Here is a 15,210-nt window from a genome sequence, read left to right as displayed (position 1 = left end):
CATATCTCTTGGATGCTGAATTCTGCAGGTATTCTGTTTGCAGAATGAATACTGGAGATTCTCCAGATTGCTAGATCTAATTTTCAGTAGATAGTCATTCCTAGACTTTACAATTAAAGTCATTTTTATTTTTCAATCAATAGTAAAGTACATGTATTTATTGCTAATAGAAAATGTAAGTTGTAATTTACCTTGTTGAAAAAGTTATGGAAAAATGACTTTCACATTTTTTATTTGAGCTGCTCTGTTCCAACAAATTGCATAAAGGCCTAACGTTGTCCACAGAGTGATAACTATCAGATCAGTTAGACATCATAAATGTTCAATTAAACGTCAAAGGCAAAGTGACGACAGCACAGAGCTGAGCTGCCACCGCAGAGCCTGACAATTGACTCGTCATTTGATGGAAAATTACACAGTGTGTCAACTTTCATCTAAATCTGGCCCACCCACGGAGAGATGCACTAAAATGATGAAGAGCAGCTGCTACAAATGAGAAATAAGAAAAAAAAAACAAAACTATGCAGTCTAGAGGAATAACTTTTTCCCCACAAGCTTCATAACATATGGCAAATCTTGGCTTTTTGAGGTAAACTTTTGTGGCCTTTGGGGGATGCATCGCAGTTCATCTGTGTTTACGGGCACAAAGCTGCTTGGAAGAACAGCGGATCATTACTGCCCTCATTTAAAATATGTGAACGCAAGCCACAAAATAACCACCTAAGAATACAGCTAAGAATCTCACTCAGGAAAAAAAAACTATGATTTCTTCCCTTAAGTCCTAGAAGATAACACGCCAGTAGTGGCCACTAATAAGCTTGAAAGTCTTCTAATCTAGACTGTGTAATTACACTGTGACATATGGTGTTTGTAAGCCTTCGAACAAGTGCCAGTTAGGACATTGCACAGCAGGGGTCGAGGTGGGTATCACTCTGGGTGTCCGCATTTTCAACTTTATCCCAGTGCTGTTGGTCCACAGACAGTTAAATGACGTAGGGCCACTTGAGAGCAGATCAAGCATGATTACGGGTCAAGGTGTTAATGAAGAGACCTTAGGCTTTCTGTTGAGACTGGCAAAGGACAGGTGGAGGTGGAGAGTTAAAAAGGGGAAAGGTGGCCAAGTGGAGATGTTCTCTGCATCTTACAGCCCTGGTCCTTTTCATCCGTGACTACCAGCTGCTCTGCTGCTCTGAGACCTTCTAACACAGGTAAGCGAGCTTTCTCTGTATTCCCTTAAGTTTTCAGCTGTTAAAATTTATGTACACAATAACCGGGATGAGGAAAGTGTGTAGCATGAGCAGTAATTCAACCGATCTGCTGTGCCAAGGAGCTTGGCACGCAACCAAGAGGACTAGGGAAGTGGTGGACTTCTTCCAGCACTCAGCCAATTTTGCAATGCCTGGCACATGTGCATTGTTAAAGCCACAGTTAAACTGATTTATTTTCCATCTCATAATCTGCAGTTTACTACAAGATGTCCACAAAAGGTCCATATAGTTTCTAAATGACTGCTAAGTAAGGGCTTTTTCACCTTGAAACTGGAGCTGAACTTTTAACCTGTGAGGATATCCATCAAATGTGGGATTTAACAACACAAATGGCTGCTTTGTCTTTATTTTTGAAGAATATTTCATTGGTGTGAGCGCAGCAGCAGCTAAAGCGGGACAGTGAACTTCAGGAGTCACTGACAGCATCATCGCCGATAAATACGGACTTTAGTTATTCCTACTTTTAAAAGAGAAAAAAACCTCAAAGAGGAAGGAAAGTAAAGCAAAAAGAGTCAAAGTGATTTTTAGTTGACTTCAACGAGATCTGTGCAGAAGTACCATTAAAACACAACTTTGGATGGTTGATGTCAAACATGCTGTTTGAAAATGAAGTGTCTGACATCAAAGAGCTTAGAGGTCTGTTTTAATTTACAGCTGTCTGGTTCTTTCCCAAATTATCACACGGTATCTTTTCCACGTTGGCCGTATGAAAAACTGCGGAGCCGCGGTCATCTAAATGTCATTTTTCAATTTCTAATCTTCCTTAATCTTGACTTTGTCTCCTTAAGCCTGCGCTAATTTGTAAAGTTTAGAGACAAATGTCAAACAATGACTCTTCTGCAGACCTTGTTTTACCACAGCTTTTCATCCTGGCCTTTGATTTCCAATGAAAGAATGAATTATTCAGCCTTCTGCTCACTTCAAAGCCCATACTTTTTAGTCAGGGTATTGCTGTGTGCTTCCTATGTTGTGTGTATTATTATACTCTGCCTGGAGCTGCCTGGGAAGAGCTTCAGCAAAATATCTATAAGTGCAATTATTAAAAGGAAGTGGCTTTGTTATCTTCGAGTGTCGCACAGAAAGTTCCAATCAAATTTCTGCATCCTTCTACATGAACACAAGATGTGAAGTATTGATTGGTGGATTCAGTTTTACACTGTCTGAAACCTAAAACCAACTTTTGATCAGATGTGTGAAATTTTCTTCTTTTGCTGTGTCCAAGCGGTCTCCCTCTTATGGCCAGGGTACCATGGAGTGTGTCAGTGCTTTTACTGCTGGTCCTCTACTCTCCAGGGGTGTACTCGACCCCCATCCAGCACCTGTGTGGCTCCCACCTGGTGGACGCCCTCTACTTTGTATGTGGGGAGCGGGGGTTCTTCTACAGTCCAAGCCGAGCCCGAAAAAGGGATCTGGAACACCTGCTTGGTGAGATTTAAAGATTTGTTTTTTTTCTGATACGAGTTTGTTTTTTACTTTGATGGTGGAAGTTCTAAAACAAACGGTGTGACATCACCCCCCCCCCAGGCTACAGCATGGCTTTGTTTTCCCCATCTCTGCTCATATTTAATGTTCTGAAAAGGCCAAATTTGTTTGTTAGAGGACAAATGTTTAAGGGACACCATGCAGAAATCTGTGCGTGTGTCCATGGCATCATTAGTGCGCACAGCCTCCCTCCAGCCTTTTAAACTCAGACCAGTCTATTGCTTTCTTATTGTTGCTTTTAAAACATTAAATGTGACAAATCCATTCATCACAAATGCTGTTAAATCCCCACATTCCTCATTAAGTTATTCCCGAAACGCATTGTTTAGATCTTCCACCCTCAAACATTCGACTGATGTTTTGAAGTTAACGTCGGCGTGTAGGCAAAGTTATGCCTCCGTCGGCGCCTCATCATAGCATACCTCTTGAAGCAGAGAATAACGAGACTAACTGGATTGGTGCGATCAGATTAACTAGATATTAAGTCTCCATGAAAGTCACCGTTTTGCTTGGAAGCAACAGGATTTAATACAGAGGTTATGGAAACTTTCTCTACTTCAAAGGGTTCCTGTCTAAGAGAGCCAGACAGGAAGAGAAGCTGTGGAAGGTTCTGTCTGGCCGTGATGAGCCCAAGGTGAAAAGAGGCATCGTCGAGCAGTGCTGCCATAAGCCATGCAGCATTCACCACCTGGAGGGCTACTGCGACTGACTCACCACTCCACAACTAGCACCACTCATAGCTTGTAACCCAAAAAAAATAAAAATAAAAAAATAGAAGGGAAAAAAAAAGGTCCTGAAGTCAATTTCTGGCCCTATACTTGCTGGCTATGTCTTATCAACTGAAGGAAATAAAGTTTCATGACCCATAACCTGAGGCTTCTCTCTGCAATGATGTGAATTTGTGTTCTTTGTAACTGCTAGTGAAACATGGGTTACTGCAGCGCAAACCTGTGGCTGCAGTCCAAGAGTGCTCCCTACTGGCTGAGGACGGACATGGCCGAGACGATGCACAGTTAAGGGGTTCTGTATGAACCAGTTTCACACTGTTCAAATAAGGAAGAGTATTAAAATCTGTCTTTATTTACAAAAACAATTTACAAAGCAGATGTCTGACAAAATAATACTTGGTCCAGTTAAATGAGGAATTTCAAAGCTACTTAAAGGGAGAAATTTAGTCAACAAAATACATCTTACATTAATTTATCCTTTTGATTCAATTCTAAAACATGCAAGAATTTTAATGTCTTTAAAATCTTTTATTTCTTGCCTTCCCACACAAACACACGTTACTATAAAGATATATATATAGATATTAAAAAAAAAAAAAAGTTGTCACAGTTTTTGGAACAATTTGGAACAAAGAAGTACAAAAGCTGTTTAATGGAACAGTTTCCAATCTGAGAGTTGAACATTTCTTAATGCATCACAAAAAGACAGAAAATTAAGAGATGTAATTCATCTGCTGCATCAGCTGTTGGCTCGAGCTCAACTTACTCCAGGTGGTTTCCTAACAACAAAAAACAAACAGGAAAGTCAGAATTATGCAAATTTGTGCTGCAATAAAAAAAAAAACAAAAAAAAAAAAAAACCAAGAATAAAATCAACACACATAAAATTTGGTAACATTAAAGCTATAAATTTAGATTATACAGCGCATTGCAGTGAGTCATCACCTTCTCTGAGGGGTTCAGCTGTGTCAGTCTGCCTGTTCTCCTTGTCATGCTGGAAAGCTTTGCTGGGATCAAACCTGCGGCGAGGAGCACCAGGGAGCTTTGACTTCAGCTGCGCCAAATCACTCTTCTGGCGGCTCACCAGGGTACGAAGCTTCAACACCTCCTACACGCCAGTGCAAACAGGACAAGCAGCACAGGTAGATGAGTTTCAGCTGAAAATGTCTTCTCCACAGCAGATGGTGTCCCTGACATTTCACCTGTTTTAGGGAGATGTTCTCATCTTTGAGCTTCACCACATGTTTGATCTTCTGCTTCTGGTTCTGGTGCCCCAGGAGGCGAGCGTACGCGTCAGCCAGTTTGTTTAATTCCTCCTGGTTCGCTCCGTTCTCATTGAGCAGTGCATTACGCTCCGCTGCAAACGCGTTGAGCTGTTCCTTTGGGTACAACAAAACTATTTTGCAAAAACACAAACAAGCATCTGCAAACAGGATGACCTAAAAATATCTCCACAGTGATATCTTGCTTTTTAACTTCTAAATGCACCATTTGACGCTGGGTGGATGAAGAACACCTTTCACTTTACACTTGAAATTATGATTAATGCAGCTATAACTACAGATCATGTGGGCTGTTTGATATTTTACAGGTGACAACTACTAACCTGGAAGGGCTTGACTTTAGCAAACAGCTCCTCATATTGTTTCCTCCAGTGTTCAATCTCAGAGCTTGAGGAGCTTGAAAGAAAGGAAAGATTATCTGAAATTTGCCGAATGTAAAAACTATTAAAAATAAGTTAAAAAAAAAAAAAATCCAGGACTTCTCACCTCTTCTCTTGTGCTTCAGCCAATTGTTTTTGGAGTTCCCGTTGCTGCTCCTCCATCTCCCACTGCAGCGTAACTTTCTCCTGAGCCAGTACCTCCACCTGCTCCCTCAGAGCTTCGCTGTCTCGATGATGGTTTTCTAAAGCGAGCTCCAGAGCCTGCATCTTCTCCTCTGTGAGGTCCAACTGGGCCTGGACACGAGTTCTTGCTTGTTCAGCTTCATTCAGACGAGCTTTAAGCTGATATTCGTCCTGCTCTGCAGTGACTAGTTGCTTTTCAAGAGCAAGCCTGGACTGTTCCTGGCCTTCTACCTCCGACAGCAGCCCCTTCCTATCCTCCTCCACCCTCCTAAGCTCAGCCTGTAGTCTCTGCACCTCTGACATGACCTGCTTCAGTGCTTCCTTTTCTTCCTGAAGAGCCGTCTCAATCTGAACTTTTTGCTCCCTTTCTTCTTGGAGCTCTTTTCTTATTTCCTCATTTTCCTGACTGTTCTCTTCTAGCCGCTTCTGGGCTCCTTCCCTCTCATGTTGGAGCTGAGCTAAACTCTGTCTCCTCTGTTCCTCCAGTCCACTCACAGCCTCTTCCTTCTCATTTGTCTGCAGGTGGAGCTCCTGCTGTAGCTGCTCGATTCGCGCAGCGTGGCTCGCCTCCATGGCCTTTATCTCCTCATCTTTTTGCGTGAGGCAAACCTGCATTTCCTGTAAAATTCTACAAAAGAAGAAGGGGGGAAAAAAAAGCATTTAAAAAGGGTGGAAAGCGATTATTATTTATGATTATTTTATCTAAAAAAAGGGTGATTTCTGAGAACACCTTGCATGTTCTATGGCCCTCTCTTCAGCCAGCAGTCTCTCTTGGTGCTCCTCTGTCCACTCGCTCATTCTGTTGATCTCTCCCGCTTTCTCTTCAATCATTTTGTCCATCGCCTCGCTCAGCTGACGGGTCACCCTCTCTACCTCTGCTTGCAGTTCTCTCTGTCTTCCTTTTTCTCCCTCTAGGGCTTCTTTGGTGCTGAAAAGACAGACAAGCATTCTGCTACGCTGACAAGCCGACAGATATTTCAATTTAAAGTCACATCAACATAAAAGCAAGACATCAAGAAATGCTTGCACAAGAGCACTCACCTTTCCAGCTCTGTGACAATATCTCCCATCTTCTTCTGCAAGTCTGTGTTTGCCTCCTGGAGCGCTTGCATAGCAGACAAATGCACCTCTTTCAAAGCTGCCAAATCACTGCTCTTACTGGAAATGAAAAGCATCCAAATTTAGCAAGTTAAAACAGTCGTGACTTTAAAGTCTTGTAAGTCAGTGTAAACTATCAAAGAATTTAGGATCCAGTCCTTAGCGACCTTGTCAACATTAGCAACTCTGAAAGCTTCAGTTCTTCACATGCCAAATGCAGTAAAAACAGCAGCAGATCACACAGTCGTGTTGCAGTTTTAAGTGATGATTTAAGAAGAAACATTAGTAACTTGTCAACTATGAAGCTCTGCCTGTTAAAAATGTCAATATATCGTTTTTCCCAGCGTTGGAAAAGAGTAACCATTTTACAGAGAAATGATTTATCTACAAGTCAACATATAAATAAACGTAAAAGAAAACCCAATCATTACTTTTTCTGAGTAAATTCAAACATTTTTCTTCTGATTCCTGAACTGACTTATTCTCATCTCAGCTTTTACAAGCTTAGACTGAGGATTTGCCAAGTTACAGTTTTTAGGTATCTGTATCTCAGTGACTGAGCAAATCTGAAGATTGAAAGAAAACCCAACATTTTAAAAAGAACCAACACAGCCTGTCATGATAATCTTTTTTCCCCCTTTTTTTTTTTTTTTTTTTTTTACAAATGTCATCTTGATTCAAATCCTGCAGTGGGATCAAATAGAAATCACATTTCCATTTAGTTTTCTTACATTTAATCTTTAAAATAACATCTTGTCCTCTGATGTAAACAGTGTTACTTTTTTTTTATGCCCAAAAGGCCAGGAGACATAAATATTTGATTTTTATTGTAGTAATTATTACTAACAAGCTATTACTGATAATGTGCATGAACATAATTCCATTTTCTGCACATTTGTGCCAGAAATACACAGAAAATGCAATAAATAAATGCTGTTGAAAAGTTGTTTTGCATTAAAGCTGGCACATTATGTAAGCAATATAACCAAATGCAACATTTTACATTTCCATCCTTTTGTTTATGTTTATAGACCAATTTCTGACAGATTACAGAATCAAAACAGCTCTGCCTCAGTTGGGTTTACTATAACCATGCTAGCTGAAACAGTTAACACATTTTCCATAGTAAACTTTATTTTGCACTAAATTAACCTGACATGTCCATTATGTTTTGACTAATTCTGGGTGTCTGTGAAAGTTAAAACTATAAAATATGGTGGAGAATACCACAGTTGTAAAGTAAACATGATGAAAACTTGTGGCATGATGCTCAACGTCCTGTCCCTGAGCTGAACTGTCAGTCTCGCCTCTCGGCTGTCTAATAAAAGCAGATTACATGTTCCTCACACTGCCCTGCTGAACCTTCTATACAACAGATGAAGAAGTGGGGAGACTTGCAAACTTCTAATTGGTCATAAACAGAAATAGACAGTGACCCAGTGGCTGTGTCATACTTGTGATGGACAGGCTGTGCAATTACTTTCCTACATCCAATATACACTGAAAGCTGGCACACACTGTAACCAAATAGTAACAGAGTGTAAAAACAAATAAACCCTAAAGTGTTCAAGTGTAGTCAGTGGCACTTGTTTAACCCAGTCTGACTGTCAAACTTCACCCTCATAACTTGTATTGAAAGTTTCAGCCCCATGGTTGCAGTTAGTATATTTGGCATTTAGATACCTACCTCTCCAAGAGCATCTTTGTATCACTTAGCTGCTGCTCCAGCTCCTGTTTTTCCTCCTGCAGTCTCTGAAGGGCCTCCTGACTCATCTCTGCCACCTCCTGCCGCCTCTGCTCTTGTTCTTCCATGGCAGTGAGCTCTCCCAGCACCTCCTCCATCTCCTCTTTTAGTTGTCTCAAACGCTCGTCGGACTCCTCTCTTTCATGCTCCACCAGCACAGTCAGGGAGTCCACAAGTGCCTACAGACAAACAAACACAAGCAAAACTAAATCTTAAACATTTCAAACTAAATCTGTTGTAAAGAAAAAAGACTGAACCATGACAGAAAAAAATGCTTCTGTAACCTTTTCTTTCGTCAGCTCCTCAGTAAGAGCAGTATGTTCTTGCTCGAGCTGAATTTGTCTCTTTCTTTCATCTCTCTTAGCTTGCTGCAACGTGGTCAACTCCATCTTCAGCTCCTCTACGTTCCTCAGGGCCTCCTCCCGAGTCTTGTCTGAAGCCAAACAGAACACACACAACGCATAAAATACACGCTTCAAATGACCTGAAATGAAAATCACCTGCTCTTCTGGATGCCCGTACTTCTCTCTTCCTCCGAGGACAGACAGCGTTGTTCTAGATGTGCCACCCTCTCATCCAGCTCCCTCTCAGTTCTCCTCAGCACCTCCCTCAGTCTGTGCAGCTCTGCCTCCTGCTGACGGACTGTCGTCTGAGAGTCTTCAACTTCTTGGCTGGCCAACTTCAGTTGCTTCTCCATGTCACTCACAGACTTTTGTGCAGACTTGAGCTCCAGCTCTTGGTACTCCATCCTTTTCTCCACTTCCCATAAAGTATCCTTTGATGCCTGCAGCTCTTCCTGGAGTTTGTGAGCCTCTTCTTCCCTTTGTCTCAGCACATCTTTGGTGGTTTCTAGCTCTGTGATGCGCTGCTCTAGTTCTGTCTCCAGTTGGCTATGAAAAACAAAAGTTAAAAAAAATAAATAAGTGTGGCAAACAACACAGATGAAAACAATGATAAAAAAGCATTTCTTTACTTAAGTTTCTCCACTTGAGAAGACGTGCGAGTGTTTTCCTGAGTTTTCTCCTGAATCGTCAGGCGGAGATCCTACAAAGAAATTAAGGATTTGTTTCACGAAAAAGAAAAAGCCCAATTTTTGTGAGATTTTCTCCTGCAGCCAAAGTTCCTACTTGAATCTGGTCATTGGCTGCATCCAAGTATCCCTGCAGCACTTTGACTTCTTCTCTCAGCTCCTGTATCACAGCTGGAAAACAACAGCAAGACTGACAGTTGTGTTGCACACGACCACAATGTGCAGTTTTCCCTCCATTCATTGGACGCCTTTACCAGGTGATGATCAAATCAACTGCAAGCCTTTCATAGAACTCACCATGCAACCTTGCATTTTCATTCTCCAGCTCCCCATTCTGGGTTTGTGTCACTTGATGAAGCTCCTCTTCAATGCCGAAATAAAAATGGAAGCCGTGATTAAATCATCAACCAACTGGCAAATTCATCTGTACCCAGATAACAGAACATAATTATAAATCTTACCCAAGTCTTTGTTCCTGTCCTGCAGAGCAGAAACCGAAGCCCTGGCAGCTTGGAGGTCAGTTTCTAACACCCTCACCTGGCCTTCGTTGTTAATCTGAAGGACACTTATCTCCTGAACAAAAACAAACATTATAATTAAGCACAACAGAAGGGAGTTCATGACCTCTGAAGAAGTATTTAACCGACTAAACCTATGAAGAAAAGTCATACCTGGTTTTTAGCATCCAGATGGTTCCTGACTTCCATCAGCTCCATTGTTAGGGAATTTATTCTCTTCTTTGTGGTGTCAGCAGACACCTATGAAGTGTGCAGCAGCAACACGTGATGCAGTACAGTTAAGCCAGATTTTATTACAAACAGGGCCACATGTAAGCAGGGCCAGATTAAAAGTGCACGGGCCCCTGGGCCCAGAGTGTTCCAGGGGCCCCCTTCCCCACCCCAACATTGTGCAAATTGCAAACAATACACTGTGAAACAACATTTCGAACACCTCTCAGCCAGTGGTACCAATAGCAATACACTGGACACTGTGGTGTAACTTTCTGGCTTATATATACATTTTGTTTTATGTCCAAACTGCTGGTGTTTCCCTACGGCCTGTGCCCACACGGCCCATTGGATAATCCGGCCCTGCATGAAAGCATAAGAAGTCGAACACACCTTGTTTTTTAGAAACTCGTTGACTTTCTTCAGTTCTGCTCTCTGTCTTTCAAGCGTGGTTACGTTAGCAGAAAGGCCTGTCTTTTCCCTGACCGCAGCCAGCAGCTTGGCCTCCAACCTCTTCAGCTCCTCTTCCAGATCCAGCAAGCGATGGTCCTGCTCCCCTCGTTGGTGCACCAGAGATCGAATCTGGAAAGAAAAACCACTTACATACATCATATGTAAGTCGCTTTGGATAAAAGTGTCTGCTAAATTACTGTAGCATACAATGGAATACAATATATTTTTATGGGTAGAGATGATAATAAGGCAAACACCCATTTAAACTGACTGCAGGCTCACCAGTTGCTAGTTTTCCAACCAAAACAACAATTTTTGCCTCAAAACATATAAATTGCATCACATTTGATGAGATGTACCTCTCTCTCTAAGAGTTTCTGCTGCTTCCTCTCCACGGTCATGCCATTCTTTGCTTTCTTTACACTAGACCCTTCAACCTGGGGGTTGACAGTTTATCAAGAGTTTTATGACAGGAATATGTAGGACAAGCAGAATCATCTGGGTTGCACAATTAAGTGTATGTGTTAAATAGCTGTAAACTTACAAGACCATCAACAGACATAGTCCTACGGACAGGGGAGACCAGGATGGCTCTGGAAGGTGATGGTGGGGGCAGAAGTTCTCCAGCTGCTGATGACAGATAAATAAAGAAAAATGTCACTCAGCATTGTGTGCTTTGGTTCTTAGCTAAGGCTTATTGTTTAGTGTGTTTTATTACAATCACCTACCTGGCTTTACGGGTCTGAAACGTTCAGATTTGTCAAAGGATGCAGCTCCTTTCAGATCCCCTGGTTTGATCTCATAAGCTCCCGGTGGAGGCCCGCAAGCTTCAGACCAAACATAATAAACATAAACATACACACCGTCACGCCAACTCCTTCGTGCACCTCCCCGTTATGTTGCCACGTTTTACTTGCTCTCATGAAATTGAATTAACCTTACATGCCCTCGCACCGACCAGGTGTAACTTAAAGTTTGATTAGCAATTAGCTAAGCATGTCCGCTAAGTTACTTAACGTTAAATAACTTAAGTGGATGACTCGCCAACAAGCTGCTAGCTACCCGATATTTAATGCTACTTACTTTTATGCTCATTGAACCTCTTCAGGGGAGCTCTTGAAAAAGACATTTCCGAAACACTTTTTTTTAAGTTTTCGTTAAGGCTGCAGGGCAGCTCGCTCCAGATGACACACAACAAAAAACCGGTAACGACGTTGCGAGCCACCGCTGAAATTTCAAAAAGACGTCATACGCAAGGTTACGTCTGCGTGTCCAATAGGAATCGAATTTAAGATGACGAAAGTTCCCATAACCAATCAAAACACAGCAGTTCATTCAAGTGAAGAACTGATTCAGATTATGAGCTGTGGCGAAATCATAGACTGTATCAAATGGTAAAAAACTTCGCAGCTTATATCCAATGTATTGATCACTTCATTAATGTCTTAGTACTAGAGATGTGCTTGTTCAAATGTATTATTTCGGTGTAAAATCGCTGTGAATGTAGATAAAATCATCTTATGTGTGCAAAATGATTAATAGTTTTCTGTTTGTTTTTAAGAACCACATTACATTTTAGAGATTAAAGTCATCGTTCACAGCCACACCTAATGGCAGTTAATTACATTTAAATCTTTGATTTATTCAGTCTCATTTTTCTGAAAATTTGTCTGTTTCTATTTCAACTTTGTAACTCTTAATAAATGTGTGGCTTAAATCAGATTTAGTTGCTTTGTGTCTGCTTGGGCTTAAACTTAACTTATTTACTTAGCCTTGCAAAATGCCCAGAATACCTTTGTTGTGAATACCCATCAATTACTATCCTGGCTTGACAAGTTTGCCTGAAAAAGCATATTTGTGTAATGATGGATGTTAAACCAATATGCTTCACAAGATTTGAGTTGCCCCAGTCCCACATCCAAATAACATAAATGTAGCACAAAAGGTACAAGTAAGCTTATATGATCTAATATATTTTCCCTCAATTGCCGTTGTATCTTGCCTCACTAGAAAATCTTTACAAGGAATAACTTTGTAAGAATTATACTTTTGTATCATGAGCAACACAGCTAAACAAGTGGATGAGATATACCAGTCCCATGCAATATTTTACTGGTATCGCCTCTTGTTTTGCGTCACTTGATAGATTGGATGACTGTAGTTTATGTCAGTGACAAGGAAAAAAGAACACATATTGTCCATGTTTATACTTGATTTGCTTTACACTGTCAGAGACTTCAGCTGAATGTTGAAGAACCATACACACTTATTTTCCACTATCCCACATTTTGCTATAACAGCATCCCATTCTACCTGCACAGGGTATGTAGCCTACCTCCCAACTCCCCTAAAACCCTGAAGTGGAACAAGTAATACATGAAATAAATGACTGGATGTAAATAAATGAAGAAAAAAAAATTCTTAAGCAGTTGTTGAAGTTCAACCAGCGTGGTTGTGTGGATCACCTGTGCAGCACATCCAAATTGCTCCCACAGCTGTTGAGGTCTGGACTCGCAGCAGGGTATCCCATCTTCCTCACTCACAAATTTTGGAGCTACTCCGCGATAATTTTGGCTCTGTTGGAGAGATGGGATTACCATCGACTCCAGACTGTAAGGTCCCATTTATACAACAGTGACTGGAACACACCAGATGCTTTTGAAACTCACAAACAAGGGAATTGTGGGGATTATGTTATAACTTACATAGTTGCTCATTGAACAGATGCAAGCTTCATGGACCTCTTTGTAAAGTTGACTAACAGGCATGTGCCAGTATGAAATTCTGTTGATAACCTTGAGCAAAACTATCCCGGTTTCTTGGTATAACATGGTAGGACTACAGTCTTCAATATTGTTTTGTTTTTTAATGTCTGGGTACAAAAATAAATTTAAAAAAAAGAGATTTTGGATGAACAACACATTTACTATCCACCTTTTTGCAGTATTTAATCCCATACTGCTTTTTAAAAATGTTTTATTTATTTCTTATAGTCCTTCTTTATCAGCACAAGGAAAATAGTTATACAATAACATAGCCTGTTCCCCAGTTATATAGAGTAATTACCAATATCTCTTAAACATCTATTTATACTCATACCTTTAGGGGAAAAAAAAAACAAAAAACAAAACAGCAACAATACAATAAACATAGATAACAGAAAACAAAAGATTAAAAAAAAAAAAAAAAATTCAATCCAGGTTTGTTACATATCAATTAATCATGTTATGAATAGTAACTAAGACATTAACAAAAAAAAAAAGACATACACAAACATGTGCATATTTTATGGTTTGTTCTCCCCAACCAAACCCTCCCGTAGAGATCTATTAAAAAAGGGGTCTCCAACTCTGAATATTATCGCCACACATTACAGAGACACGTTTAGTACCGAACATAAACTGATACAACAAAAAAAGATTTTTCAGCTAAACATTTTTTTATTTCATGGAAATACAACATAAGTTCAAATCTTCTTTAGGAGCATTGTTGTACATTTTACATCCTTTAATCCATTTTTTATTTATTATTTTTTGTACTTCAAAACATTTTCACTTGTACAACAATATCATAAACAAAGCCTCATGTCACAAATGGAGCCACTGATGACAATAAATTACATCTGCCATGCTAAGTTTTCAAGATGATACATTGGTACCTTCATTTTTACTAGATTGACCTTTAAATGAACAGTAACTTGGAGCTGAATAAATAGGATAAAAAGACACTGGATTTACAAAAAAAAAAAAAAAAAAAAAAAAAAAAAGTATTATTTAAAACAGAACAGAAATAGATCCCAGGGTTAGTTTTTTAATAAGAAAAATAAAAAGGAGGAATAAAAGAGGTTCATCATTCAAAAATGCTGCTATATCTAAACTGAAAAAAATATTCAACAATAGTAAATACTGACCAAATTTAGGAAATTGCCCTTTAATGAACCTTTTCATCAATATTTTCTTTTCCTTTAACATAAGAGAAGAGTATTTCATGTCTGCTCATCCACTCACACCACAACAAGGTCAGTCTGGTACAACACAGTCTTTATACAACCAAGAGGTATTTTTCTAAACTTTTTCCTTCAGTATTTGCACTTAATAAAAAAAAAATGAAACACTAAAAAAAAAGAAACACTTTTTTTCAGGTGAATAAGTCTTTTCAAAACTGTAAATATTACTGTGTTCATGTACAGAATATAAAAATCTTTACCAACGGACAACAGAGGGAGGAAAACAGTTGAGGTTTCCAGTCAATAGCAGAGAGGCAAGTATAGCAAGAATGTGTCAACTAAAATATTCATAATTAGAAACAAGAACAATTACAGCACTCAACACTTCACTTTGTTTAACAGTGAAAGTTTACAGTGGAACTGGCACCAAATCAAAATTTATTGTTAGGGAGGCGAGAAAACAAGGCAAGGCCAAATTATTTCATGAATGCTTGAAGATATTTTAATTTTTTTTTAGGTGTCAAAGGTCACGTGGAGGAATAGCACAGGGGTACTGGTGGCTGGAAATGTTAGCTGTAGAAGTACCAAAGTATCTTCATTTAATTTAAACAATTAATTATACATTGCATTAGTTAGCCCAGTACTGATACTTTGTTAAGTTAATCTTTTTTTTTTGCCTCATTCTTCTTTGCAAATTCACATTATTTTTTATTTCACTCCAAAAGCAGAGGGAATAAGACAAGGCATGCATGAGTCTGAGTAAGAGCAACACACAGTCAAAGAAAAATAAAGGAAAACAAAGTGTGAATATACATTTCCACCTCTGGTCTGGTTCGTTACTTTGCAGAATCCAAGGACAGTCCAGTTTTAAAGAAAGGAAAAGTTTG

The 15,210-nt window shown here is 39.8% G+C and overlaps 2 protein-coding genes across 2 annotated transcripts; one reads left to right on the top strand and one right to left on the bottom strand.

Annotated features, from left to right (window-relative positions):
• Nucleotides 1–2,503: 2,503 nt before the first annotated feature.
• Nucleotides 2,504–3,459, top strand: insb (preproinsulin b; the record flags this gene model as incomplete). The annotated part of the gene is made up of 2 exons (XM_079249776.1): nt 2,504–2,693; nt 3,314–3,459. The coding sequence occupies 2 exons, from the start codon at nt 2,504–2,506 to the stop codon at nt 3,457–3,459; spliced, it is 336 nt and encodes a 111-aa protein (XP_079105902.1).
• A 781-nt stretch (nt 3,460–4,240) lies between these two features.
• On the bottom strand, nt 4,241–11,506 carry hmmr (hyaluronan-mediated motility receptor (RHAMM); the record flags this gene model as incomplete). Its single annotated transcript, XM_079250192.1, has 20 exons — nt 4,241–4,257; nt 4,424–4,586; nt 4,681–4,857; nt 5,085–5,157; nt 5,248–5,952; nt 6,055–6,252; nt 6,366–6,482; nt 8,110–8,345; nt 8,451–8,599; nt 8,689–9,056; nt 9,140–9,210; nt 9,294–9,367; nt 9,494–9,559; nt 9,658–9,769; nt 9,868–9,954; nt 10,318–10,506; nt 10,737–10,814; nt 10,922–11,007; nt 11,106–11,204; nt 11,461–11,506. The coding sequence occupies 20 exons, from the start codon at nt 11,504–11,506 to the stop codon at nt 4,241–4,243; spliced, it is 3,111 nt and encodes a 1,036-aa protein (XP_079106318.1).
• Between the last annotated feature and the right edge of the window lie 3,704 nt (nt 11,507–15,210).

Source organism: Telmatherina bonti (assembly GCF_933228915.1).
Source record: "Telmatherina bonti genome assembly, chromosome: 12".
NCBI classification, from domain to species: domain Eukaryota; kingdom Metazoa; phylum Chordata; class Actinopteri; order Atheriniformes; family Telmatherinidae; genus Telmatherina; species Telmatherina bonti.
Note: the sequence above shows the minus strand (reverse complement) of the source record. Positions and strands in the feature narration are given on the sequence as shown.